Below are 26,987 nucleotides of genomic sequence, written 5' to 3' on the forward strand. Positions count from 1 at the left end.
ACAAGCAAACATGATTAGGCTAGCTGGGGAAATCTAGCAAAAAGAAAGGAGAAGACGCCACAGGACTGGAAGACAGCAATCGAATGTCCTCTCTTCAAGAAAGGAGACTCCAAGGATGTGAACAACTATAGAGGAATTTCCCTGCTACAACTTGCATACGAGATTGTTTCAAAACTAATGTTAAACAGAGTAGAAAACTGACAGACAGCCAGGTTGGTGAATACCAAGCAGTGTTCAGAAAGGACAGATCATGCATCAAACAGATATAGATCCTCAAGTTCCATCATAAAGATTAGGAAACTAAGAAAAAAACAATTGTGAATTTGATTTCCAGGAGAGCTATGACACGACAGACAGACAGACAGACATTGTTTAACATACTGGATGAATTTGCCATTGACCATAGATCAGAGCTTTGATATGACAAGATAAAACTTGGAAAAGACAACCAATGTGCAGAAATTCCTTGCAGAATAGGTATGAGTTTGATAGCATTCATCCTGACCAACAAGGATGTTCCAAATAACCTGAAGACCAAGATTTGTAATATGTGCGTGCTGCCTGTTACTACTTACAGTCTGGAAACGATGACTGGCAAGTGCTTGCAAGCTTCAGTGAACACAACGAGCCATGGAGTGACAGATGTTAGGGATCAGCCTTAGGGATAAGATCCGTTCAGAGGACATCAGGAGAAGAATGAATGTAACAGACATCCTGGAGAGAGTAACAAGACTAAAATGGCAATGGGTAGGACACATACCTTGACAAGACTACAACAGGTGGACCACTGGAGACTATGGGAACACAAGAGAGGCATTGGAAGACTGCAGAAGAGATGGCTCGATGACATAAACCTGTTGGCTGGAACACGCTGGTTCCAAGTGGCTCAAGACCGAAGACAATGGAAGCATATGGAAGAGGCCTACATACAGCAGTGGATTGAACTAGGCTAGAAGAAGAAGAAGAAGAAGAATAAGAATAAGAAGAAACCGTATCATCATCAGTTCTCTGCTTCAGCAAGCCAGGTGTAAGTGTTTACGAGCCTCTTCCAGTCTGTCCTATCCATCCACAGCTGATGTTTTATTTTTTGTGCCAATTTACATAATGTTTTGGAAAGGCTTGGAAAATTTGTTTTACACAACCATCTTGAGGTCTCACTCTGGGCCTCTTACCAACAACATTCCTTTCTTGGAGTTCTTTTTAGGATCCATTCTTCTCATATATACATACCATTGTATCTGCTTAATTCAAAGGGTTTCCAACAGACTCCTGTCCAATCCAAGTTGTTGCCAGATATTCTCATTCCTTATTTTTTCTTTTCTTGTCTTTTGGAAACAAAAACAGAGAAACTGCATTTCAGTAGTCTGTAAGCTACTTTTTTTCAGGCTGATTCAAAGTTGCTTCTTTCAGTCCATATGTTAGAATTTGTACAAGGTATGATTTGTACAATGTGATCTTGGAAGCTTAGGGAAATGTGACATTCTAAAATAATTGACAAACAGAGTGGTAGAATTTTGATGCACCTCGTATCCTGTTGCCTATTCCTTGGTTTATAGTATTTTTAGAAGAAACAAAGTACCAGTATTTGAAGATATTAACAATATCTACTTCATTTTGCACTTGCAGGTGGACTGCTTCAGTATTTTTGACTTGTCACCAAATCAACTGTTTTAGTTTGGTTGATGTTCAGTGCCATTGTTTCAAATTTTTTTTTGTGGAAGTTCTACTTTATCTTGTACTTCTGCTTCACTCCATAGCATTATCAGCAAATACAAGCATATTTGTTGTCTGATCCTTCCTTTTTACTGATTTTATAATCTCATCCATTCATCATCATTTCCCTTTATCCAGCTGTAGCCAGGTAGGGGCAAATATGGTTCCTCTCCACTTTCTTCAGTCTTTCCACCACTCCTCCTCCAACACTGTGTCCCAGTCCAAGTTTATTTCTATAATGCTGCGTTGGATGGTATCCTTCCATCTCAATCGTGGTCGTCCACGGCCTCTCCTTCCTTGGATTTGCATTTCCATCACCTTTTTTGGCATTCTTTCGTCGCTCATTCGCTTTATGTGCCCAAACCATCTTAGTCGGCTCTTCTCTATTCTATCATTCAATTTTTCCACTCCAATTTCTTCCCGGATTTTCTCATTCCTTATTTTGTCTCTTCTATTCTTCTGTATCATACTCCTCAAGAACTTCATTTCGGCTGCCTGTATTCGACTCTCATCCTTCTTTGTCATTGTCCAAGTTTCTGCTCCGTAAGTTGTTATGGGTACGTAATACATTTTGTACATAGTACCCTTTGCTTCCGTTGGCACATCTTTGTTCCCATAACATGTTTCTTACACTATGATAGAAACAACTTCCAGCTTGAATCCTTTTACTAATCTCAGCATCCAGTCGAGCATTCTCCATTACTTCACTCCCCAGGTATTTAAATGTTTCCACTACTTCCAGGGGCTTGTCTGCAAGTCTAATCTGACCTTTCCCTTCTTTCTCCCCTCTAGTCATAACAAGAGTTTTACTCTTTTCTACACTTATTTTCAATCCACATTCTTTGATCTTCCCATTCACCACATTCAACTGTTCTTGAACCTTCCTGTCGTCTTCTCGCCAAATCACAATATCATCTGCAAATAACATCATGTTCATTTCTCTTCCTCCATATGCTGCTTTTGCTGTTCTCATGATGTCATCCATTACTATTGTAAACAGGATTGGTGATAGAACACTTCCCTGTCTCAGCCCACTATTTTTGAACCAACTTGTCCTGCCAACTTGTGTTTGCACGCAACTACAACATTCCTTATACAATGCCATGATCATTTTTATTAATCCCTGTCCAATTCCTTTTTGCACCAGACTGTCCCAAACTTTTGTCCTGGGGACACTGTCATATGCCTTTTCAATGTCAATAAATGTCATCACCATATCATTCCCGTACTCCCAATGCTTTTCCATTAGTTGTCTCATAATGAAAATGGGCTCTATTGTTGACCTTCCACTTCTGAAACCAAACTGATTTTCCTGTATCTCATTCTCAACCCTCAACCTTATTCTACTTTCCAGTATCCTTTCCATTATCTTAGCAACATGGGATTAGAGTAATTCCCCTGTAGTTCTTCAAAACTTTCTTATCACCTTTCTTGAAAATTGGGATGATTATTCCTTTTTGCCAATCCTCACGGACCTCGTTATTCTCCCAGACATTCCTGAGAACCCGATATGTCCACTGTTAGGCCTACAGCTCCAGCTGCCTTTATCATCTCCACTGAAATGTCATCTATTCCAGCAGTTTTTCGATTCTTCATCTTTCTTACTGCCATTTCAATTTCATTCATTGTAATTTCTTTATCCATTTCTTCATCAACTAATTTTCTTTCCTGGTCGTCCATTGAATGACTGTCATCCGTTCTTATGTTCAGCAGCTTCTGAAAATACTCTCTCCATTTATTTCTTATTTCTTCTGGCTTTGTTAAAATGATGCCACCTTCATCCTTCACAAATCTGGTGTTTACTTGGTATCTCTTTTTGTTTCTTAAGATACCATACAGTAATTTCTTTCTGCCCTGCATATCATCTCTCAATTTCTGTGTGAATAAGGCCCAGCTTTTCCTCTTTTCTTCCTCCACTACTTTCTTGGCTAAATTCTTTGCCTTCACATAGTTTCTTCTACTTTCTTCAGTCTTAGATGTTTTCCATGCTTTCCATGCCATTTTCTTTTCCTTCACTTTAATCTTTACCCTATCATTCCATCAGTGTGTTTCTTTGTCTTTCACATTTCCTGATGTTCTACCACACACCTTTTCTGCACATCCAACCAGTGCTTCCTTAAATCTTTTCCATTCCTCTCAACATTCCCCACCTCTGTCCTGGGTACCAAGGATATTATTTCCCTTTGAAATTCTTCTTGTATGCTTTTCTCCTTCAACTTCCATACTTTAATTCTTTTCTCTCTTCTTAATTGGGGTTTTTCAATATTTCCAACTTTCAATTTTCCTATCACAACTCTATGATCTCCACCAAAGGCTTCTTCAGGCATGGCTGTTACATCTACAAGGTTCTTCTGGTGTTCTTTCTCTATGATTATATAATCAATCATGGTCTTTGTTCGTCTGTCTCCCCAACCATACCTTGTAATCTTCTGACTGTTCTTCTTCCTAAACCAGGTGTTTCTAACAATCATTTGATTCCTCATGCAAAAATCCACCAACAACTCACCTTCTGGATTTACATCTCCATATCCAAAGGGCCCTACAACATCTTCCTTTCCTTGTCTTTCCATTCCAACTTGTGCATTTAGATCTCCCATCAATAGTACTTCCTTATCTTCTATCTGTTTCTCCACTTCCTCTAAGAAGTTCTCTAGATGTTCATCTATGCAACCAGTTTGTGGGGCATACAACTGAAACAGATCTTTCACGCCATTTTCAAACTGGAGTCTCATCATCATCATCCATTATAAATCAATAATGAAGAGAAGTATGGAGAGAGAACTTTGTTGTTGGATTCCACTCTCGGTTTCAAAACAATATGATCTGCATCCTTGAATTTGCAAACAACTCTTTGTTTCTCAGCTCAGTTGTTTAACTTGAGCTACAGTGTAATCTCATCTGGCACCTCTTACATCTCAGACATTCCCACATGCACTTACAAGGTGCGTGATCATGATCATATGCCTTCTCAGTGTCTAAGAAGATAACTGTAACCATTGTATTCTTATCCCAATATATTTCAAAGAACATTCTTGTTGAAAAATGATGTCTAAGGATCCATCTGTCTGGTATAAATTCATGTTGTTCTTCCTCAAGTTCAACAAATTTTCTTATTATTCTTTCCAGGATGGAGTCCGTTATTTTTAATGCATGAGAAAGAAGGGTTATACTTCTATTTGTCTTAATTCCAACTTACTGATACTTTAATTATTCTATCACTGACATATTCAATCTGGCTGCGAATGTCTATGTCTGTATGAAGTATAAAGCCCATCACCACACTCCATCAGCACTCACAAACACTAAAGCTAAATAAGGTAAGGTTCTAAGAAGAAATATCAGAACCATTCAGGATTAGAACAGGAGTAAGACAGGGTGACAACCTCTCTCTGATATTTTAAAATTTAGCTCTGGAAAAAGTCATTAGGGTATGGAAAACAATTTGTCATTGTGTTTATACTGTTATGTGTTTCCGATGTTCCTGTTTTTCTATTCCTGGTCTGTGCACCTCCTGTCGCACAGTACATGTTCTTTGTATTTGTGCTAGTTCCATTCGAGGTACTTACAATGAATTAATAGTGGCGTTCATGATTGCTGCTGTTTTCTAGCCCTAACCACACATCTAATTATATTAATCTGGTTTAGAGGGAGGGACTGATGTATTTCAGAAATGTAAAAAACATGGTGGGTTGCATAAAACTAGATCGCAAGGGACGGGTGAACCACCCTGTATGTTCCTATCTTCATTTCTAGTTTTCATATTTCATTTAAGTTAAAAGTCTCAAAACTTTCAAAGCCTAAGTCCTCTATTGTTTTGCCACAAAGTTAGCTGTTCATGGATGTTTAATTGCAGGTTGTACACAAAGAAGCATGCTATTTCCATTTGAGGTACTGTGAGATTTTTCACAACCAAGAAGTGACAGAATAACAAGTAATTTGAAATAAAAGGATACAGAAGAACACAGTAAAGCTGAAAGGCATGTCGCAAACATTAATTAAAACAAAGTTTTCAATCTTGGAGGTTTCAGGTTATTTTAATTTATTTATTGAATATGCTAACAGTTTGAACCCTACTTTACATTAGTATAGAAGGGTTATAGTTTAATGACTGGTTAATTAATTATTGTTCCTTGATACAAAATTAGGAAACTAAATGATTGAAGATGTGATGAATGAATTTGAGGAATTGTTTGTAGCAGCAGGATTTTCTAAACAGATGGTATAATGACTTTGAGAGTTCTGCATTACAATTGTTTAGGTGACACTGAAGATCGAATCTTGTCCTTCCTGTAACCATTATTTGGCTGATTACACAAATAATAATAATAATAATAATAATAATAATAATAATAATAATAATAATAATAATAATAATAATAATAATAATAATAATAATAATAATAATAAAAATAAAATTTCCCTCATTCTTTGTGAGTGGGCCTGCTTACGCTCCTCTGTCCAAGGGGCACTGTGTCTTCTCTTCGGTTGCTCGTCTCGGTTTAGCCCGTTCGTCAATATTTTCTTGCGGAAGAGATCTCTGTTAAGGGGATCTTCAGCTGAGATATGTAGCATTTGCAGGTCTTCTTTGGTATTTCTAAACCAGGGAATTGTGGTTTTGGGGTTTGAATCAAAAAAGTGAAAGATTTCTTTAGTTAACTTTCTTTCGTCCATTCTTTTCAGATGACCATAAAATCGTGCCCGTCTTTTTTTGATTGTGTTGGTAATTTTCTCTATTTTGCTGTAGACTTCCTTGTTGGATCTCTTTTGATGGATTCCATTTCTGTACTTTGATCCCAAGATTCCTCTCACAACTTTGCGTTCTCTTTTCTCCAGTTCTTCAAGGAGTCCTTTGTTGGCATTTAGAGACAGGGTTTCAGCTGCATATAGAACTACTGGCTTCAGAACTGTTTCGTAGTGACGTATCTTGGTGTTTTGGAAAAGGCATTTTTTGTTGTAGATTGTGCGGGATCTTTGGTAGGCTATTTCCAGTTTGTGTACTCGCTCCTGAAGTGCTTCTTTGTCCAGTCCATTTTTCATGATGATCTCACCCAGGTATTTCAATTTGTCTACTCGGGTGATGTCCCCGTATTTTGTATGGAGTTTTGGTGGAGCCTCTTTGATGTTAGTCATTACTTCTGTTTTCTCAAACGATATCTGCAAACCAGTTTGTTCAGCAATTTCCTTTAAAATTTCAACTTGAGCTCTAGCGGTTTCTATGTCGTTTGAGAGAACAGCAATATCATCGGCAAATGCTAAGCAGTCTGTTGCGATCCCCTTGGATTTGGTTCCTATTCTCAATGGACTGTAGTTGGTTTCCTGTAATCTCACCCGCCAGGTTCTGATGATCTTTTCAAGAACACAGTTGAAGAGTATTGGGGATAGCCCATCACCTTGTCGGACTCCTGTTTTGATGTCAAAGGAATGCGAGAGACATCCGTGGAACTTCACCTTGGATTTTGCATCGGTCAGGGTGGCTCTAATTAATGCCAACAGTTTCAAATCAACTCCAAATTCATTTAAGATGTTTAGCAGGACTTCCCGGTCAATGGAGTCGTACGCTTTCTTAAAGTCCACAAAGACAGACACATACTGCTTGGACCTTAGTGTACAATATCTGATGATCGTTTTGAGATTTTGGATCTGTTCAGCTGTTGAGCGACCTTTTCTGAACCCTCCTTGGTATTCACCTATTTGATGTTCGACTTGTGCTTCCAAACGCTCCAGGATGGCAAGTGATAGAATTTTGTAAGCCACGGGTAGCAAAGATATTCCTCTGTATTTGTTGATGCTCTTCATGCTGCCTTTTTTGTGTAATGGATGGATCAAAGCTATTTTCCAATCTTCAGGTAGGGTCTCCTTGTTCCAAATGTCTTCTATTTGCTTTTGCAAGATATCAAGTGATTCCTCTGGGGCATATTTCCATAGTTCTGCTACTACTGAGTCTTCCCCCGGCACTTTGTTATGTTTGAGACGGGCAATGTGGCACTTGATTTCATCACTGTCGGGTGGTCTGGAATCTGGGTACCTGAGTAAGGGTTCCTTGGTCTCAATGGCACTTTGCGGTTTAGAGCAATTAAGTAAATTCTTGAAGTAATCTGCCAGAATGCTGCAATTTTCTTAATTTGACGTTGCCAGTGTGCCGTCCTTTCGCTCAAAGCATAGAGATGGTGGTTTATAGCCAGTAAGTTTGCGTTTGAAGGCTCTGTATTACTCTCTGCTTTCATTCTTCCTAAAGTTTTGTTCTATCTTTGCAATGAGAGCTTTTTCGTATTTACGTTTCTCAGTTCTGAACACCCTAGCTGCTTGGGCACGTTGGGTTTTGTAGGTTTCCCAATCATTTTCTAATTTCGTAGAGTAGTACTGTTTCCACGCATTGAGTCTTTCTTGGAGGACTGATTCGCAGGTACCATTCCACCAGGCATGCTTTTTGCTTCTCTTGATTTCTGCAACGTCTTCGGTGGCCTCAACAAGGCGTTTTGGCGTTGTTAAAGTCACAGTCATTTGGTCTAGCCTTCTCCTGGAACTCCTCGACCCTTTGCCGAAGTTTATCATTGTTGAAGCTTGTGATCTGTTTGGTTGTCTTCCTTGTGTTTGCGGGAATTGGTTTGAATTTGATAAGAGACATATAATGATCTGAGGCCACATTGATGCCTTTCTTTACCTTGACATTCATAATCTCAGGGCTGTTTCTCCTGGAGATTGCAACATGATCAATTTGGAACTCTCCGAGAGCTTGGACGGGAGAACGCCAAGTCATTTGCTTTCTGGGTAGATGGCGAAAGTGGGTCGACATTACCTGCAGGTTGTGATTTTCGCAAATGGACACCAGTCTTTTGCCGTTGGGATTGGTTCTTTTGTGAGCAGGGTAATTTCCTGGTAACTTTCTTGTACTTCTGTTCACGACCTAGTTGGGCATTGAAGTCACCCAAAAGAAGCTTGACATGGTGTTTGGGGATTTTGTTTAATTTTTCATCCAGTAGGTCCCAGAAATTATCAAGTTCGTCTGGATCAGACTTGTTCTTATCGTTTGTAGGAGCATGTGCGTTAACTAGGGCGTAGGTTTTGTTCGCGCCTTTAATTGTGAGTATAGACAATCTGTTATTCACAGGTTCGAAATTTGCAACTGATTTAAGGATCTTGGTTCTAACAGCAAATGCGGTTCCAAGCATCACAGCTCCATTGAGGATTCCTCTTTGCGCTTTGCTCTTGAAAAATGGGTAGCCTTCGGATTCAAAAATCTCTTCATCTGGGTACCTTGTTTCCTGTAGGGCCATTATGGATATCTGATTTTCATGAAGAGCTTTGGTGAGGGTTTTCAGCTTGCCAGTTTGTGTAAGTGAATTTATGTTGAAAGTTGCTAGAAAGGTTTTAGATTTTGGCCTGAGTTTTTGACTCTTCGGGGTACACCGAGATGCTCCGACTCGTCTCTTGTATGATGTCGAGTCTCCCCCAGAATCCGAACGAGACTTGTACACCATGGCGTTCACGACAAGGGATTTATCCGAAGATTTACCCCCTGGGGTATGTTTCTTGAAATGTTGTGCCATCATGCTTTTTGACTTGACTTTGCTTTGGACGGGTACCCATACTTTTACAACTAGGGTTGTTAGTCCTAGAGGTTGCCTCAAGATGTTTTCTGGCTTCTGGTCATTTACTAGTCTTCGCCATAACCCTGGCAAGGGACCAGTTTTTTTTTTTCACGGTGGTATTTTATTTCCCTACTACCCTCTGACTCTGCTGGCGGCAGAGCCAGCGAGCTTCCCCAATTCCAATGGGACGTGCCCGATGGAGGTAACTGGTAAATCCCCACAGGGTATTATTATTATTATTATTATTATTATTATTATTATTATTATTATTATTATTATTATTATTATTATTATTATTATTATTATTATTATTATTATTATTATTATTATTATTATTATCATTATTATTATTATCATCATCATCATCGTCATCATCATCATCATCATCTAGTAAAACTTGACTGTAGAAGTGAACTTATGAAGCAAGTTTCCAGTCAATATCAAATTCAGTGTGTGAGCCTCTGATGTGGGTTGTAACTTATTCATTGAATTTGACAGTCATAAAAATCAGTGATAAGAAAGATATTTCTGCTATGCAAATCTTAACTGTCCTCTTATGAAGTGTTCTTGAAAAGCTATCAAAATTTGGTCTGAATTTGCAAAATGAATGTTAAAAATTGTGAATGAAGTATCCTAGGGCCTACAGTGGAAGGTAAAGAAGTAAAGAGGATATGGAAACATTTACTGCTCTAAAAGTTTTAAGTGAATTAATAGATTAACTAAAAGTTCATGAAATATTAATTTATACCTGATACACTTGATGAGTGTGAAGAGAATTGTCGAAGAGGCTCAATTTCAGCTGGCAATAAGCTTAAGTCCAACTGTGAATCATCCACTTCCAAGGAGCCCAGGTCCCCTTGCAGACTCTGTAATGCTGCACTACTTCCATTACCTTGGGACTTCATGGCCTCTGTTTCTTCTATTTGTTTCTATATAATCAGTAAAAGAAGGCAACAAATATATTTCAATAATAAAGATGTAGCTGAACTCTAATAGGAATACTGTATATTCATTGTTTTTATAGTTTATGATCAGTTAATGTTTATGAATAGTTCTTTTAAGCATGAGGTCAGTCACAAGTTTACCTGAAAGACCAGAAAAGAAAAATTCATAATAGATCATGCAATATGTAATAGAAAATTGAACCATATGATTCTAGACACAAGAGTTTTCTGAAGTTCAGAAATCTAATTCATCCACCACACATGGTTCAAGAAGAACGAGAAAATTAATATCAAGCCAAGATTTCTCCATTAAAATTAGCCGTCTGAAGACTCCAGCATTAGATAGATGTATGTGGGAAGAATAATTACAGTATTTTAGATGAGCCTCCATGGCTCAGGCGGCAGTGCTCCGGCTTCTCACCGCTGGGTTCCATGGTTCAAATCCCTGTCACTCCATGTGAAATTTGTGCTGGACAAAGCAGAGGCGGGACAGGTTTTTCTCCGGGTACTCCGGTTTTACCTGTCAACTTTCATTCCAGCAACACTCTCCAGTATCATTTAATCAGTCATCAGTTATTGCTCCAGAGGAGTGCGACAGGCCTCGGCAGCTGGCACAATTCCTATCCTTGCCGCAAAATGGGGCTGTAGATTTTCATTTTCAGTTACAGTGTTTTAACAACTGCCACACCCATTAGTAATAACATGGAAGAAGAGTGAATATGTTTAATAAACATATCAACACAGGCTGCTAACAGAAGTCTGGACAGTACATGTCTATAAGTCGATGTGTAAGAACTTACATTCTTGCAAATTTTGTAAGATTTTGTTAATGACTATATTGATTATTGATCATCATCATCATCATCATCATTTCTTGGCTCCAGCAAGCCGGGTGCAGTTGTGTACAAGCCTCCTCCAGTTTGTCCTGTCTATCTGCAGATGTTGTTCATATATGCAATGGCAGTTTACATCTCTAGTTTCAAGGTCCTTGAAAATCTGCTTCTCGCAAACATCACGAGGTCTTCTCAGTACCACTGCAGTCACAGTATGCTCCTGTGGGATCCATTCTTTTCATGTGACCATATCATTGCTATCTTCTCACTTCTAAGGTCTCCAGAAAGTTTCATTCCAATCCAAGCTACTGTCGGATATCCACATTCCTTATTTTATCCATTTTTGTTCTTTGTAGACAAGAATGGATGAACTTAATTTCTTTTGCCTAAAGACAACGCTTTCTTGATCCAGTAAGTGTTGCTGCTTCCAGACCATATGTCAATATAGGTACCAGATATATTTTGTACAAGCTGATCTTGGAAATTAACGACAATGTTTCAACCCAAAGTATTTGACGTACAGCGTGGTAGAATGTGGAAGCTTTCTGTACTCTGTTGTTAATCTCTTGATGTACGGTATCGTCTGAAGGCAGAACACTACCTAAGTACTGGAAGTTGTCTACAATATCTATCTCCTCATCTCCAATTCTTTGATGAACAGTTGGAGAGTTTCTACTCATCACCAAGCCAACTGCCTTGATTTTGCTGATTTTAAGACCTAAGGTTGTAAAAGCTTCGTGCCAAATATCTAGTCTACTTTGTACTTCCACTTATTTCTCACACCATACCATTACATCATCACATCATCAGCAAAAACCAGGGCGTTAGTTGTTAGGTCCTTTCTATTAACTGCTTTTAAAACTTTATCCATTATGGTTATGAAGAGGAGTGGTGAAATACAACTTCCTTGCTGGACTCCACTCGTCATTTCAAACCAAGCTGACCTTCCATCCTGGAATTCTTGTAATTCCCTCCTGGGGTGAAACCTTAGTTGCAATTAAGTATTTGATTGACTGATAATGGTGGAACCTTAAAATTCTGATGTACTAGTATATACCCTACAACTCTTTGGAATAATAAGTTTAAAATTTGTAACTAAAGTTACGTAAAACAAAGGCTATATAAATTGACAGAAGAGAAACAAATTCAAACAACTGTTTGGAGGGAATCAAATTAGAATCATCTTCCCACTTCAAGTACCCCAAAAGCATAATCTCAAAAGATAACACAGTCAAGCAGGAAATACTCAACAGGAGTCAGACAGCATCTAACTTTATAATCAAGCCAGGAACCTACTTTGGGACATCAAAATACTGCAGAGTGCCAAACTAACTGTCATCATCATCATCATCATCATCATCATCATCATCATCATCATCATCATCATCAGCATCATCATCATCATCTTCATTTCCCATTTCCAGTTTCCCAGATCGGGATGTGAATCAAAGACCTCCATCGCTGCCTGTCTCTCCGCCATTCTTCTCTTTTTGAAGTAAATCTTCTGGTTTTCCTCCACTCTTCTCTGTGAACTCCCACACTGAATCTGTCCATCTCTTTCGGGGTCTTCCTCGTGGTGTCTTTCCTGTTAACTTCTCTGAAAAAACTTTTTTTGGCACTCTCACTTCTCCCATTCTCATCATATGCCCATACCACTTTAGCTTTGTTGTTTCTATCCTGTCTTGAAGTTTCAAGATTCCTATCCTTTTCCTTATCTCTTCATTTCTAATTCTATCCTTTTTGGTCTTGCCCTCGATACCTCTTAGAAATTTCATCTCAGCTGCCTGTATTCTACTCTCCACTTATTTTGTCCACGATCCAAATGCATAAGTTAGTATGGGTTCATAATAGGTTGAATATAATACTTTCGTACATTTATCCAGAACGTCTTGTTTCTACAAAACATCCCTTACATTCTGGTAGAAGTTGTTTGTTCTATTCTTTTCCCAGTTTCCTTGGTTATCTGTCAATCTTCTGACATCACACTTCCCAAGTATTTGAAACTTTTAACCACTTCCAGAATTTTCCCATTCAGTTTTATCTTGCCTCTTCCTTCCTTCCTTCCTTCCTTCCTTCCTTCCTTCCTTCCTTCCTTCCTTCCTTCTTTCCCCTTGTGATCACTATTGTTTTACTTTTCTCTGTGCTTACTTTCATCCCAAATTTTTCTATCTCTTGATTCTATACATCTACTTGTTTTTGCATTTCTGTTTCATCCCCATCCCATATCACTATATTATTTGCAAACAACATGGCTTTTGTTGCCTGTCTTCCCAATCTCTGTTTAGTGTTCTTATGAATTTCATCCATGAGTGTGATGAACAGTATGGGGGATAGTACACTTCCCTGCCGGAAACCAGTTTCAACTTTAAACCATTTTGTTTTTCCTGTACTAGTCTTCACACTACTAACAACATTTTTGTACATAGCTTTTATCATTTGCACTTCCACTCTGTTAACTTGTTTTTTCCTTAATGTGTCCCATACCAACTGTCTGGGCACACTGTCATAAGCTTTCTCAATATCAATAAATGTCATCACTATGTCTTTCCCAAACTCATATTTTCTCTATCATATGTCTTAATGTAAAGATCAGGTCAAATGTTGATCTGTCTTTCCTGAACCATACTGTTCTTCCATTTCTCCTTCTAGCTTCCTCCTCAGTCTTCTTTCCAATACTCTCTCAAATATCTTAGCTACATGGGCAATAATAGTGACCCCTCTGTAGTTATATCATTCCTTTTTTAAATATCGGGATAATTAAACCCTTTCCCCACTCTTCTGGGATCTCTTTCTTCCTCCACATTATTCTAAATAATCTATACAGCCACTGAAGCCCTATTGGTCCTGCTGCTTTTATCACTTCCGTAGTCACCTCGTCCACTTTTGCTGCTTTACCACTCTGCATCTTCTGTATGGCTTCCTCTAACATCGATATCTCCTTTTCTTGTTCTTCTTCTTCCCCATTGTTTCTTCTTGCTCCTTCTCATCTACCAGTTCACTGTATTTAATATTTAGTAATTCTGAGAAGTATTCTTCCCACCTTTTTAGTATGTCATCTCTTTGCATCAATATCTGCCTTGTTTCAGTTTTTACAAATTTTGTATCTTCCCTATTTCTTAAATTATTCTTTACCAAACCATACAAAATCTTTTTACTTCCCTTTATATCCTCCTGTAAAAATTTCTGTGAAACTTTCCCAGTTCTTCCGTTTCTCTTATTGTACTATTTTCTTACATACATTTTGGGCTTCTTAATATTTCTGCAAATTCTCTGTACTATTGCTGTCTATCCACTTCCTCCAAGCCATTTGTTTCTCTATAACTGCTCTTGCTGTTCCACCAAGGAGTCTCCTTTTCCTTTTTCCTCTCTGATAGTCTTCCACATGTGTTTACTGCACACTTTGCAAAATCATTTCTGAAACATGTCCATATCTCTTCCACACTGTTCACGTCATCTTTGGGAATTTCTTTATCCTCCAGATCCTTTTGAAACTTTTCCCTTATTTCTTTCTCTTTTAACTTTCATCCCTTTATTTTTCTTTCCCTTTTTTCTATTAACTTTGTTATTGTGCCAAGTCTTAATTTGGCTACCACCACTTTATGGTCCCTTCAAAATCTGCTATTGGCATTGCTGTCACATCTTCCAATTGTCTACGTTTCTCCTTCTCCATCAGAATATCAACCATTGTCTCTGTCTTTCTATCTCCCCAACCATATCTAGTTATTTCTTGTGAGTTCTTTTTTTCTCAACCATGTATTGCCAACAATTAATTCATACCCTCTACAAAACTCTTACCAAATCTCCTAAACCACATATTGCCAACAATTAATCCATTCCTCCTACAAAAATCTATTACCAAATCTCCTTATTCATCTTGGTTTCCATAATTATAGGGGCCAATTATCTCTTCTTTTCCCTGTCTCTTTGTTCCAACATGTGCATTCATGTCTCCCATTATTATAACTTCTTTGTATTCAATACAACTTTCCAGGTCTTCTAGAAACTCTTCTAAACATTCATCTGCATTCCCCGATTGGGGTGCATAAACCTGTATAAAATCCTTGATTCCACTCTAAAGTCCAAGTCATTAATTATCCTGTCACTGATCTGGTCAATTTTGTCCACATATTGTGCTAGGTCTTCTCTCAATATAACACCAACACCATTTGTTGCCATATTCCCCCTACTCCAATATATTCTATACCCTTTCTTCAATTCTTTTTTATCTTTCCCCTTCCGTTTTGTTTCACTTATTCCCATCATCGCTAAGTCTTTCTTCTCCATATACTCTATCAGTTCTTTTACCTTGCCATTCAAAGGTACCGACTCTGGTGATGTCTGGTAACCCGCTTCTCACAATTCCCCCAGAGCACCGGGAACTGCACGTCACTTCAGGGGGACGCCCTAGCATTCTCTGAGGCCTCGATTCACTCGCACTCATTTTATAGACTGTTTGTACGATGGGTTCACCACTCCCAAAGGCATTTTATTATCTTCTGCCAGGTTCAAATTAGGCCGCTCCTAACTTCTCTCAAAGTCAGATGCCTTTTGTAGCCGCTTCTCTGGAGTACAGACACAACGGGTTTGCCCCTTCTGCCACCTCCAGTGTACCGAAGTCCATCTTCTCCACCATAGATGCCATTGAGGTTTTCAGCCATAACCCAGGGCAAGGACTTTCCATATTTATGACCCCTGGAGAGAGGGTGTCCCTGTATTTAAAAGCCCCCAGGAATTGGGCTACCTATTGGTATCACACCTAATTTGTACCAACTCTCATCTATGGTTTGGAGACATGTACTCTACTTGAGAAAGATCTCAGCAGAATTCAAGAAATAAGATTCATCAGAACTATGAATCAAAAGACCAGAAGGGACAAGGTCACAAATGAAGTGAACAGGCATCAAAGTTCTTATTGCCAGGAAAGACGTCAGCTTCTAAGTGGAAGGAAAAAGAACAAGGAAACATTGGATACAGGAGGTGAAATCGGAGGCAGAGGAAAAAGGATTCACATGGGAAGATGTCCAAGAACAAAAATTTTATAACTGTTAGGTTCTTCAGTCTGTTGAAACTAATTTATGAATAAATAACATTTAGAAAATGCGTGCAAAAGAAACAACTTAATTAAAATAGAATTACATAATTCATTCTTAAAAGGACACAGATTCTATCAAATCACACAATACCGTTTTTAAACATATAAAATGATTAATATTATTGGGAAGGGTAAAAACCATTTATGTTAAAACCTGTGTCCACTATTCTAATAATTGTTGAAATGTTATAACTATATTAATGAAGTACTCACCAAGCTCAATAGCTGCAGTTGCTTAAGTGCGTCCAGTATCCAGTATTTGGGAGACAGTGCTTTCGAACCCCACTGTCGGCAGCCCTGAAGTGGTTTTCCGTGGTTTCCCATTTTCATACCAGACAAATGCTGGGGTTGTACCTTAATTAAGGCCACGGCTTCTTCCTTCCCATTCCTAGCCAGTAAGGAAAAAAAAAACCAGAGCTGGCGCAGGGGCTAATGTTCAAGATGGCAGCTGTACAAAGGCACTTATGGGACTAAATCTGGGGAGCTGGCAGAGGGACAAGTGTGCAAGATGGCCCCCACGCGCAATCCACCTCTAGCCATGCGCTATGACCTCCAACACCCTGAGATAATGGGATGTCATCATTTTATCAAATACTATCTAAAGAGTCTACTAAAAGGGACACCTGATTTGAGAGAGCATGGGTTAGCGAACTCAAGGTCTTAAGCTGTTTCTAGGCATGATGTGTTCTAAGCTGTTATCTGTCTAACCTCCCATGGCCAACTCTTGTAGGACACTTCATTCTGAGGTGGTCAGGTCGAGTAGAGTAAAGCTGCTCCAGGGGCACCCTTGCCTTATGTAGGAGCCGAGCAACCTGTGCTGTTGTTGTATCTTTAGCTGAGTATAGGCATGATGTGTGCTAAGCTGTCATCTATCTAACCTCCTTGGCCAACTCTTGTATGGGCACTTCGGCCCAAGGTGTGGTTGAGCAGAGTAAATGCCCCTCCCAAGGATTCAAATATAGAGCTGACATAAACTCAAAATTAAAAAGAGCTTAAGTGCAATTCAAATATCCTCACCCCGATTGAAATGTGTGTACAATGAAGGTATACTGACTACAGTAAATAAGGAGACATGTACATGTCAGCAGAAAAAGGAATGACTTTGTGAGCTAAGCTGTATTTTCCGATCTGGTGTAGTAAAGGAATGCTGACAATGTGTTATGACGCAAGACACCTGACTTGAGAGAACTCTGGGTCTTTAGCTACTGGTCAAAGCTTGTTAGCGGTGATGTTGCTACAGCTCTCGCTACTATGATGACGTTAGTCTATTCAGATCCTCATATCATGACGTAGGGTGGAGGGGTAGAATTGCAAAAATGGTATACTGCTAGTCGTAACAGGGGGTAACTTGGGGGAGAGCTGTGCTAGGCCACAGGGAGCAAATGAGCATACAAAGGCTCTTATGGGATTAACTCGGGGAGAGCTGTGCTAGGGCTCCCGAGGCAAGATAGAGGGCCGTGCGCTATGACCTCTGACACCCTGAGACAATAGGATATCGCCATCATATGGAATACTGTTAAAGAGGCTACTAAAAGGGGCACCTGACTTGAGAGAGCATGGGTAAGCAAACTCGGGGTAATTAGCTGAGTCTAGGCATGATGTGTGTTAAGCTGGTGCAAGGGCTCTTGCATATACACGGGCTCTTATGGAACTAACTCAACAGAGCTATGCTAGGGCTCCTGAGGCAAGATGGTGACTGGTGCAGGGGATCCTGCGTATACATGGGCTTTTATGGCACTAACCGGGCGGGTGCTGTGCTAGGGCTTTTTGCATTTTGGGCTAATTCAGGGTTCCATCATTCTAACTGGATGCCCTTCCTAACTTAAGTCTGGCACAGGGGCTCTTGCGTATACATGGGCTCTTATGGCACTAACCCGGTGGAGGCTGTGCTAGGGCTTTTCGCGTATTGGGCTAATTCGGAGCTCAATCCTTCTAACCAGATGCCCTTACTAACTTAAGTCTGGCACAGGGGCTCTTGCATATACATGAGCTCTGATGGCACTAACCCAGCGGGAGCTGTTCTAGGGCTTTTGGTGTATTGGGCTAATTCGGGGTTCCATCCTCCTAAATGGATGCCTTCCTAACTTTTGACTCTCGGTAAATTGATGTAATAACTATAGCATTTTCTTTTTTGTTGGACGGTGTGTGATGGAATACTGCTGTAGGAAACAACTGAAAGGGGTACCAGGGACTCTTAACTTCCAAGCATGGTTTAGCGTCTAGAGGAGCTCGAGCTGAATCTGGCATTAATTATAGTTGTTTAACTTTCTCTGAATAGGGAATCAAGGATTTAGTTGGGTGGTAGATTTTAACTCTTCTGACTCGAGAACAAATTTCTAATACAATAACAAGCGGTTTCTTATACATTTTTACTGCTGTCCACCCTTATAGCAATTGCCCGGAATGACGTGGGTTCGAATCCCCGTCAGGAAGTCGTAGAAATTTAAGATTCGAGATCACTTCCGGAGGTGCATATGGCCCTGAGGTTCACTCAGACTACACCAAAAATGAGTACCAGGTTAATTCCTGGGGGCAAAGGCGGCCGGGCGTAGAGTTAACCACTCTACTCCATCAAGTGCCGAGGTTACGCGTAGTGGAAGCCTTTACCTTCCACCTCTCGAAGGGCCTTCATGGCCTGTATGGAGATGACTTTGCTTCTTTTTTTTTTACCCTTATAGAGATAACGTGCCGGGCTGAGTGGCTCAGACGGTTAAGGCGCTGGCCTTCTGACCCCAACTTGGCAGGTTCGATCCTGGCTCAGTCCAGTGGTATTTGAAGGTGCTCAAATACGTCAGCCTCGTGTCGGTAGATTTACTGGCACGTAAAAGAACTCCTGCGGGACTAAATTCCGGCACCTCGGCGTCTCCGAAAACCGTAAAAGAGTAGTTAGTGGGACGTAAAATAATAACATTATTATTATTAGAGATAACGTACTCTAGGACTGGGTGTATCTCACTCAAGTATAGTATGGTATGGTGATGGGCGTGTTAGCCTCCTGAATTTTATTGGGGTGTAATTAGGAGATAAGATTATGTGAAGACAATATCCGCATGCTTTCTAAAGAATGTTATTATATATGTGATACTGACAGCCACGAGGATCCAGGAATCTGCTTGCGGTGTACCGATTATGCTATGTAAGCAACATCCTTGAACACAGCTGCCTGTGTAACAGTCTGATAAGAAATTTAAAAAAAAAATGCATTTGTTTACAATTGACAAAATTAAATATCCGACTCGAGCAGGCTTCGGATCATAGACTTGGAACACAACTCTGCTTTGTAATACTAAAGAATCTCTTGGCACAAAGGGTCTATAGCTGAGTCTGGCATAAGCCTAACTCTGCAGAGCTACTACAGCGGCTTACAAGTAATACTACATGATCGTTTGACACAAAGTAATCTCATACCTCAAGGCTTATAACTGTAAATCATGACCTATTAGTTTTATCAGTCTAACTTTCAGAACTGCGGCAAGAGTTGCAAATAGCAACTAAAAGTGGTTCTGGTAGGCTCTAAACTTCAAAGTGATAGGTTAGCGCTTATAGGACCTCAATTTGTCTGCTATAAAATAAATTTTCTCTATGCGAACCCTTGTTACCTGTTTCTGAAGTTAATTTGTAGCATACAGGAATGCTGATCAAGAAACAGCTACCGAGAGCTTGCGAACAACAGTGAGTAAAGATGGTGGTCATATAGCGGACGATGCAGTCAAAGCAGTATACAATTGTTAAGAAAAGATATCACAATGGTTTCAAACATGGAATGTAGGATACAGGACACATTTATTTTTCTTCTTCTTCTTCTTCTTCTGCTTCTCCTCCTTCTTGACCTTTCTCTCAATATATTTGGATCAACACGACGAAAGCACTTAGTTCCCAAGCCAGAAAACTTAATCATGCACAGTTAAAATCACCACCTAGCGGAAACTCGAACCCAAGCCCTTATTTATGTAGATGAAGAGAAGTTTATTAAGATGAAAATACTTAGTTCCCTAGCCAGGAAACTTAATCATACGCAGTCAAAATTACGACCCACCCAGAATCGAATCCAAGGCCTTGTAAACCTAAGGTCAGTATGCTAATCATACAGCCAAGGAGCCTTGTATCTAATAAAATCCCTGACCCAGCCAGGAATTACAAAAATCTGGAATATTTAAGTCAACCTGATGGAATACTGCTGTAAGAAATGACTAAAAGGGGTACTAGGGGGCTCTTAACTTCCAAGTGTGGTTTAGTGGCTAGAGGAACTTGAGCTGAGTCTGGCATTAATAATAGTTGTTTAACTTTCTCTGAATAAGCTACCACAGGGGGCTTACAACTTCTAATGTATGACCTATTAGTTTTATGACCTATTCGTTTTATCAGCCTAACTTTCGAGAACAGGTGTAAGGACTGTTAGGTAAGATGGCTGCTATACTCTACTCGTACAGACCTAACTAGAGAGCTACCACAGCTTCTCACAACTTGTAACTTATGACCTATTTGTCTTATTGGTTTAAATTCCAGGGACTGAGGCAAGGGCTGCTATATTCAATTTGTATAGACTTAAATAGAGAGCTGCCTCAGGGGCTCACAACTTGTAACTTTTGTACGCCGATTGTCCTTCCTTACACCAGCTAGGACATAACTTTACATCTTAGCTAATTGTGCAGGCTTAACCGCATGCTGATCAGGTGTTAACTTAACTGCTTTCGCTTTCCCCAGCACGAGCTTAACTGCTACACTTTGTACTATTAGGACTAGGGAGATGATGTAAGACTTAATACATGTGCTTTATTCAAATATAGTAGAGACAATACGCGACACTTACGGATTTAGCCTTGTTAAAATGGGAGACAATTCGACGGTGGCGCTCCTAGTGACTTGACCTGAAAAGTCGCGCTAAATTCAAATATCAATGGAAATGCATATACGAAAATGGATAAATAAATTATGTCTAGAAAGAAAGTATTATTGAGATATTAACTTCGAAGTTGCTAAAGCAATTCTGGATAAATGAATGAAGAATTATTTAAAAGGTCTTTATTTAAAGAATGAAATTAGACATATAAACGAGATGTGAAATGGACTGCTGTGAAATGGCTTGATCTTTCATTTATGCATTACTTTTTTGCTTTAGCATTCCTGCCTGTACTTTTATGGTTAGATTTGTCTTTTTTTATCATTTAAAAAACATTGTATCATCACATTAAGACACTTATCAATAAAAATATCGGCACATTCCTTACAAACACGATGCAATGAATTAACATTTAAAAGCTGGACAATATTCCTCTTAACATGAAGCCTACTAACAGAAAGAAAATCTATAAAATCCCGGGTTTAATCTGAGAAGAGGGATAAAAGAAAGAAAAGTAGGAAAATGTTGTCGATAGTGATGCTTTGAGGAATATTTACGTACAATTAGAGTAAAAATGTAACATACCCTTGGCTGTATAGTCAAGGATTTCTAAATTCGCTGGCCTGGAAATGATCTGAACAGATCTTATAATTCTTATATAAGCGTAACATCCCTTCTTTCTTGTACACCTTATCCAAATCACTTCTGTGACATTTTAAAACCCACAGATCACACCTACAACAACACATCGGTATTGAAGGTGAACTGCTGCACTATACAATAAAATATGCGTATTATATTTTAAGCCAGTTAAAATATGGATCGAGCAGGTCAGAACATTATGAAGTACTATAAAAATCTCTTTGTCACTGAAAGAATATATATGCAAACACAATATTACTTACATTTTCTTGTCACGAGACAAACGGAAGAAAGACCGCACATTCTTCTCTACTTCATAGTTACTGCAGCCAAACACAGCACATACCTTTCCCCTCATGTTGAGAGCAGATATCAAGGAATGACACACGCTATTTAATTATGTCAACTCACTGAAAACGCATAAATGACACCAAAAACTTCACACACAAATACACGTGCTCTTATGACATATGGTAATCAGTAGTCTCAGGTCTACCCGCTAGAGAGAGCTCTAACAGCTGTCCCTCGATATCTCGCTGAGTGTCGCATATTGTCTCTACTGTATTTGCTTTATTCATAGGATCATAACATTGGAAGGTACCCTCAGGGGGCATAATGTTGAAAGGCACCCTCAGGTGTATTGTTGGAAGGCATCCTGACAGGGCTTGGATCTGAACTTGGAACAAGATGGAGGCTGCACATGGGACTAGGGAAATGGTGTAAAGCTTAATACATATGCCTTATTCATAGGGGTGTAATATTGGGAAGCATCTTTGAGGCTCGAAGCTAAGAGACTTATAGTAGCTTACAATACTGTTAACATGACTTAGAGATTAAAACATTGTGTTCAGAACCGAATAAATAAATGTTCGGGTTATACATGATGGTGGATCAAATTCAGCACTCTTTCCTATGGACTGCTGAGTATCATAAATGATTGTGAATTAAATTCAAAAACATCTAACGTTTGAGCTACAAGAAATCATCAACCTGACTAGGAATCAAACCCGTATAGATGGCGGCTACACATGGCACTAGGGAGATGGTGTAAGACTTAATACGTATGCTTTATTCATAAGGCGTAACACTGAAAGGCAACCTTAGGTCTTCAAGCTGAGCAACCACATAAAGGCAAGTGGGCTTAATGTTGAAAGGGAAAAAATGGCTAAATGACTAAAGGATAAAGGGCCAAATGGCAAAAGGGCAAAGGCGCTAAAGGCTAAGAGGGCTCCTCCTCATCTGTATGGCAAAAGAGCTCCTCCTCCTCCTCCTCCTCCTCCTCCTCGAAGACTTAGTAGCATATGACTATCTCCTCCTCTTCGTCTTCCTGAGTGCAAGCTTAACCTAACAGGCATGGATTCAACTCTAAGCTTAACCTTACAAGGGCTGAACTTGGTGGAAGCTGAAGTTAAAACAAGATAGCGGCTACACATTGTACTGGAAGGGCTAGGGAGATGGTTTAAGGCTTAATACATGTGCTTTATTCTTAGTGGCATAACTTTAGAAAGCTACTTCAAGTTCTTGAAGCTGAGCGGTTGCAGAGTCAAAGATAGTAGCTTGTGAGCTGATGCGTAACATGCTATTGGTTTTTGGCGCTTGGAACACTGACTTTTTATTGTAATATTTCAAGCTTATAAGTTGAACTCCAGAGACTTTCAGTTTCTACTGTAACGTTGACATCACTAAGTAGAGGAGTCAAGAGTTTGATTCCTATTCAAGTCGACGATTATTTAAAAATTTCTTCTAGCTCGAATGTTGGTTTAAAAAAATAATTTAATACACGCTTTCAGTGCGCAGTCATTTACTTAACATGATACTTGGCAAGAGCTGTGGATTCTATTTCAGTCGTGTGTAGCGCAACCCTTTTTTTTTTTTTTGGTTCTGAACACAATGTTTTAATCTCTAAGTCATGTCAACAATCTTGTCAGCTACTATAAGTCTCTTAGCTTTTGAGCCTCAAAGATGCTTCCCAATATTACACCCCTATGAATAAGGCATACGGTATGTATTAAGCCTTACACCATTTCCCTAGTCCCATGTGCTGCCTCCATCTTGTTCCAAGTTCAGATCCAAGCCCTGTGAGGGAGCCTTCCAAAATGACGGCCCCCTGAGGGTACCTTCCAATGTTACGATCCTATGAATAAAGCACATGTATTAAGTCTTACATCATCTCCCTAGTCCTAATAGTACAAAGTGTAGCTGCTAAGCTTGGGGTGGGGGAAGGGCAAGCAGTTAGGTTAAAACCTGATCAGTGTGCAGTTAAGCCTGCACAATTAGCTAGGATGTAAAGTTATGTCCTGACTGGTGTAGGGAAGGACAATTGGCATACGAAAGTTACAAGTTGTGAGCCCCTGAGGCAGCTCTAAAGTAAGTCTATACAAATAGAGTATAGCAGCCATCTTGCATAGCAGCGCTTCCCTCAGTCCCTGGAAGTTAAGCCAATGAGACAAATGGGTCATAAGGTACAAGTTGTGAGAAGCTGTGGTAGCTCTCTAGTTAGGTCTGTATGAATAGAGTATAGCAGCCATCTTGCCTAACAGTCCTTACACCTATTCTCGAAAGTTAGGCTGATAAAACTAATAGGTCATAAAACTAACAGGTCATACATTAGAAGTTGTGAGCCCCCTATGGTAGCCTATTCAGAGAAAGTTAAACAACTATAATTAATGCCAGACTCAGCTCAAGGTCCTCTAGCTGCTAAACCACGCCTGGAAGTTAAGAGCCCCACGGTACCCCTTTTAGTCGTTTCTTACAGCAGTATTCCATCAGGTTGATTTAAATATTCCAAATTTTTGTAATTCCTGGATGGATCAGGGATTTTATTAGATACAAGGCTCCTTGGCTGTATGATTAGCATACTGACCTTAGGTTTACAAGGCCTTGGATTCGATTCTGTGCGGGTCGTAATTTTAACTGCATATGATTAAGTTTTCTGGCTTGGGAACTAAGTGTTTTCATCTTAATAAACTTCTCTCATCTACATAAAGAAGGGCTTGGGTTTGACTTTTGGCAAGGTCGTGATTTTAACTGTGCATGATTAAGTTTTCTGGCTTGGGAACTAAATGCTTTGTTCGCAAGCTCTCAGTGGCTGTTTCTTGATCAGCATTCCTGTATGCTACAAATTAACTTCAAAAACAGGTAACAAGAGTTCACATAAAGAAAATTTATTTTATGGCAGATAAATCGAGGTCCTATAAGCGCTAACCTATCACTTTGAAGTTTAGAGCCTACCAGAACCCCTTTTAGTCGCTATTTGCAAATCTTGCCACAGTTCTGAAAGTCAGACTGATAAAAATTACCAGGTGAGTTGGCCATGCGGTTGTGGGTGTGCAGCTGTGAGCTTGCATCCAGTAGATAGTGGGTTCGAACCCCACTGTCGGCAGTCCTGAAGATGGTTTTCTGTGATTTCCCATTTTCACACACCAGGCAAATGCTGGGACTGTACCTTAATTAAGGCCACGGCCGCTTCCTTCCCATTCCTAGGCCTTTCCTGTCCCATTGTCGCCATAAGACCTATCTGTGTTACTGCAACATAAAGCAAATAGCAAAAAAACAAAAAATGAATAGGTCATAAGTTACAAGTTATAAGCCTTAAGGTATGAGACTACTTTGTGTCAAACAATCGTGTAGTATTACTTCTAAGCCCCTGTAGTAGCTCTGCAGAGTTAGGCTTATGCTAGACTCAGCTATAGACCCCTTTGTGCCAACAGATTCTGTAGTATTACAAAGCGGAGTTGTGTTCTAAGTCTACAATTCGAAGCCTGCTCGAGTCGGATATTTCATTTTGTCCATTGTAATTAAATGCATTTTTTTCCCCTCATCAGACTGTTACACAGGAAGCTGTGTTCAAGAATGTTGCTTACATAGCATAATCGGTACACCGCAAGCAGATTCCTGGAGCCTTGTGGCTGTCAGTATTACATATATAATAGCATTCATTTTTTTTCTTTGCTAGCGGCTTTACATCACACCGACACAGATAGGTCGTACGACGACGATGGGACAGGAAAGGCCTGAGACTGGGAAGAAAGCGGCCATGGCCTTATATGAGGTACAGCCCCAGCATTTACCTGGTGTGAAAATGGGACACCGTGGAAAACCTTCTTCAGGGCTGCCGACAGTAGGGTTCGAACCCACTATCTCCTGAATACTGGATACTGGCTGCACTTAAGCGACTGCAGCTATCGAGCTCGGTAATAGCATTCTTAGAAAGTATGTGGATATCCTCTTCACATAATTTCATCTCCTAATTACACCCCAATAAAATTCAGGAGGGCTAACACCCCATCATCATACCACACTATATACTTGAGTGAGAAATTCCCAGTCCTCGAGTATGTTATCTCTATAAGGGTAGACAGCAGCAAACGTGTATAGGAAACTGCTTGTTATTGTAATAGAAGATTGTTCTTGAGTCAGAAGAGTTAAAATCTACCACACAGCTAAACCCTCAATTCCCTATCCAGAGAAAGTTAAACAACTATAATGCCAGACTCAGCTCAAGCTCCTCTAGACGCTAAACCATGCTCGTAAGTTAAGAGCCTCTGGTACCCCTTTTAGTTGTTTCTTACAGCAGTATTCCATCACCCTCCGACCTACAAAAGAGAAAATTCTATAGTTATTACATCACTCCACCAAGAGTTGAAAGTTAGGAAGGCATCCAATTAGGAGGATGGAACCCCGAATTAGCCCAATACGTGAAATGCCCTAGCGCAGCCCTCGCCAGTTTAGTGCCATGAGTCCATGTATATGCAAGAGCCCCTGTGCCAGACTTAATTTAGGAAAGGCATCCGGTTAGAAGGATGGAACCCGAATTAGCCCAATTCGCAAAAAGCCCTAGCACAGCCCCCGCCGCGTTAGTGCCATAAGAGCTCAGGTATATGCAAGAGCACCTGTGCCAGACTTAAATTAGGAAGGGCATCCGGTTAGAAGGATGGAACCTGAATTAGCCCAATTTGCAAAAAGCCCTAGCACAGCCCCCGCCGCGTTAGTGCCATAAGAGCTCAGGTATACGCAGGAGCCCCTGTGCCAGCTGCCATCTTGCCTCAGGAGCCCTAGCACAGCTCTGCCGAGTTAGTCCCATAAGAGCCTGTGTATACGCAAGAGCCCCTGTGTCAGCTCATACATCAGCTTAGAACACATTATGCCTAGACTCAGCTCAAGACCCCGAGTTTGCTTACCCATGCTCTCTCAAGTCAGGTGCCCCTTTTAGTAGCCTCTTTCAACAGCATTCCATATGATGGCGATATCCTATTGTCTCAGGGTGTCAGAGGTCATAGCACATGGCCCTCTATCTTGCCTCGGGAGCCCTAACACAGCTCTCCCCGAGTTAGT

General features: G+C 39.9%; 1 protein-coding gene across 1 annotated transcript in view; it reads right to left on the reverse strand.

Moving 5' to 3' along the window:
• LOC136857018 (uncharacterized) overlaps positions 1–26,987 on the reverse strand; it is a 164,203-nt gene that overhangs the window by 19,283 nt on the left and 117,933 nt on the right. The window contains exon 13 of the mRNA XM_068224959.1: positions 10,051–10,231. Coding sequence (XP_068081060.1) covers positions 10,051–10,231 — 181 coding nt within the window. The remainder of the gene's footprint in view (positions 1–10,050; positions 10,232–26,987) is intronic.

This window comes from Anabrus simplex, chromosome 1 (genome assembly GCF_040414725.1).
Source record: "Anabrus simplex isolate iqAnaSimp1 chromosome 1, ASM4041472v1, whole genome shotgun sequence".
Lineage (NCBI taxonomy): Eukaryota > Metazoa > Arthropoda > Insecta > Orthoptera > Tettigoniidae > Anabrus > Anabrus simplex.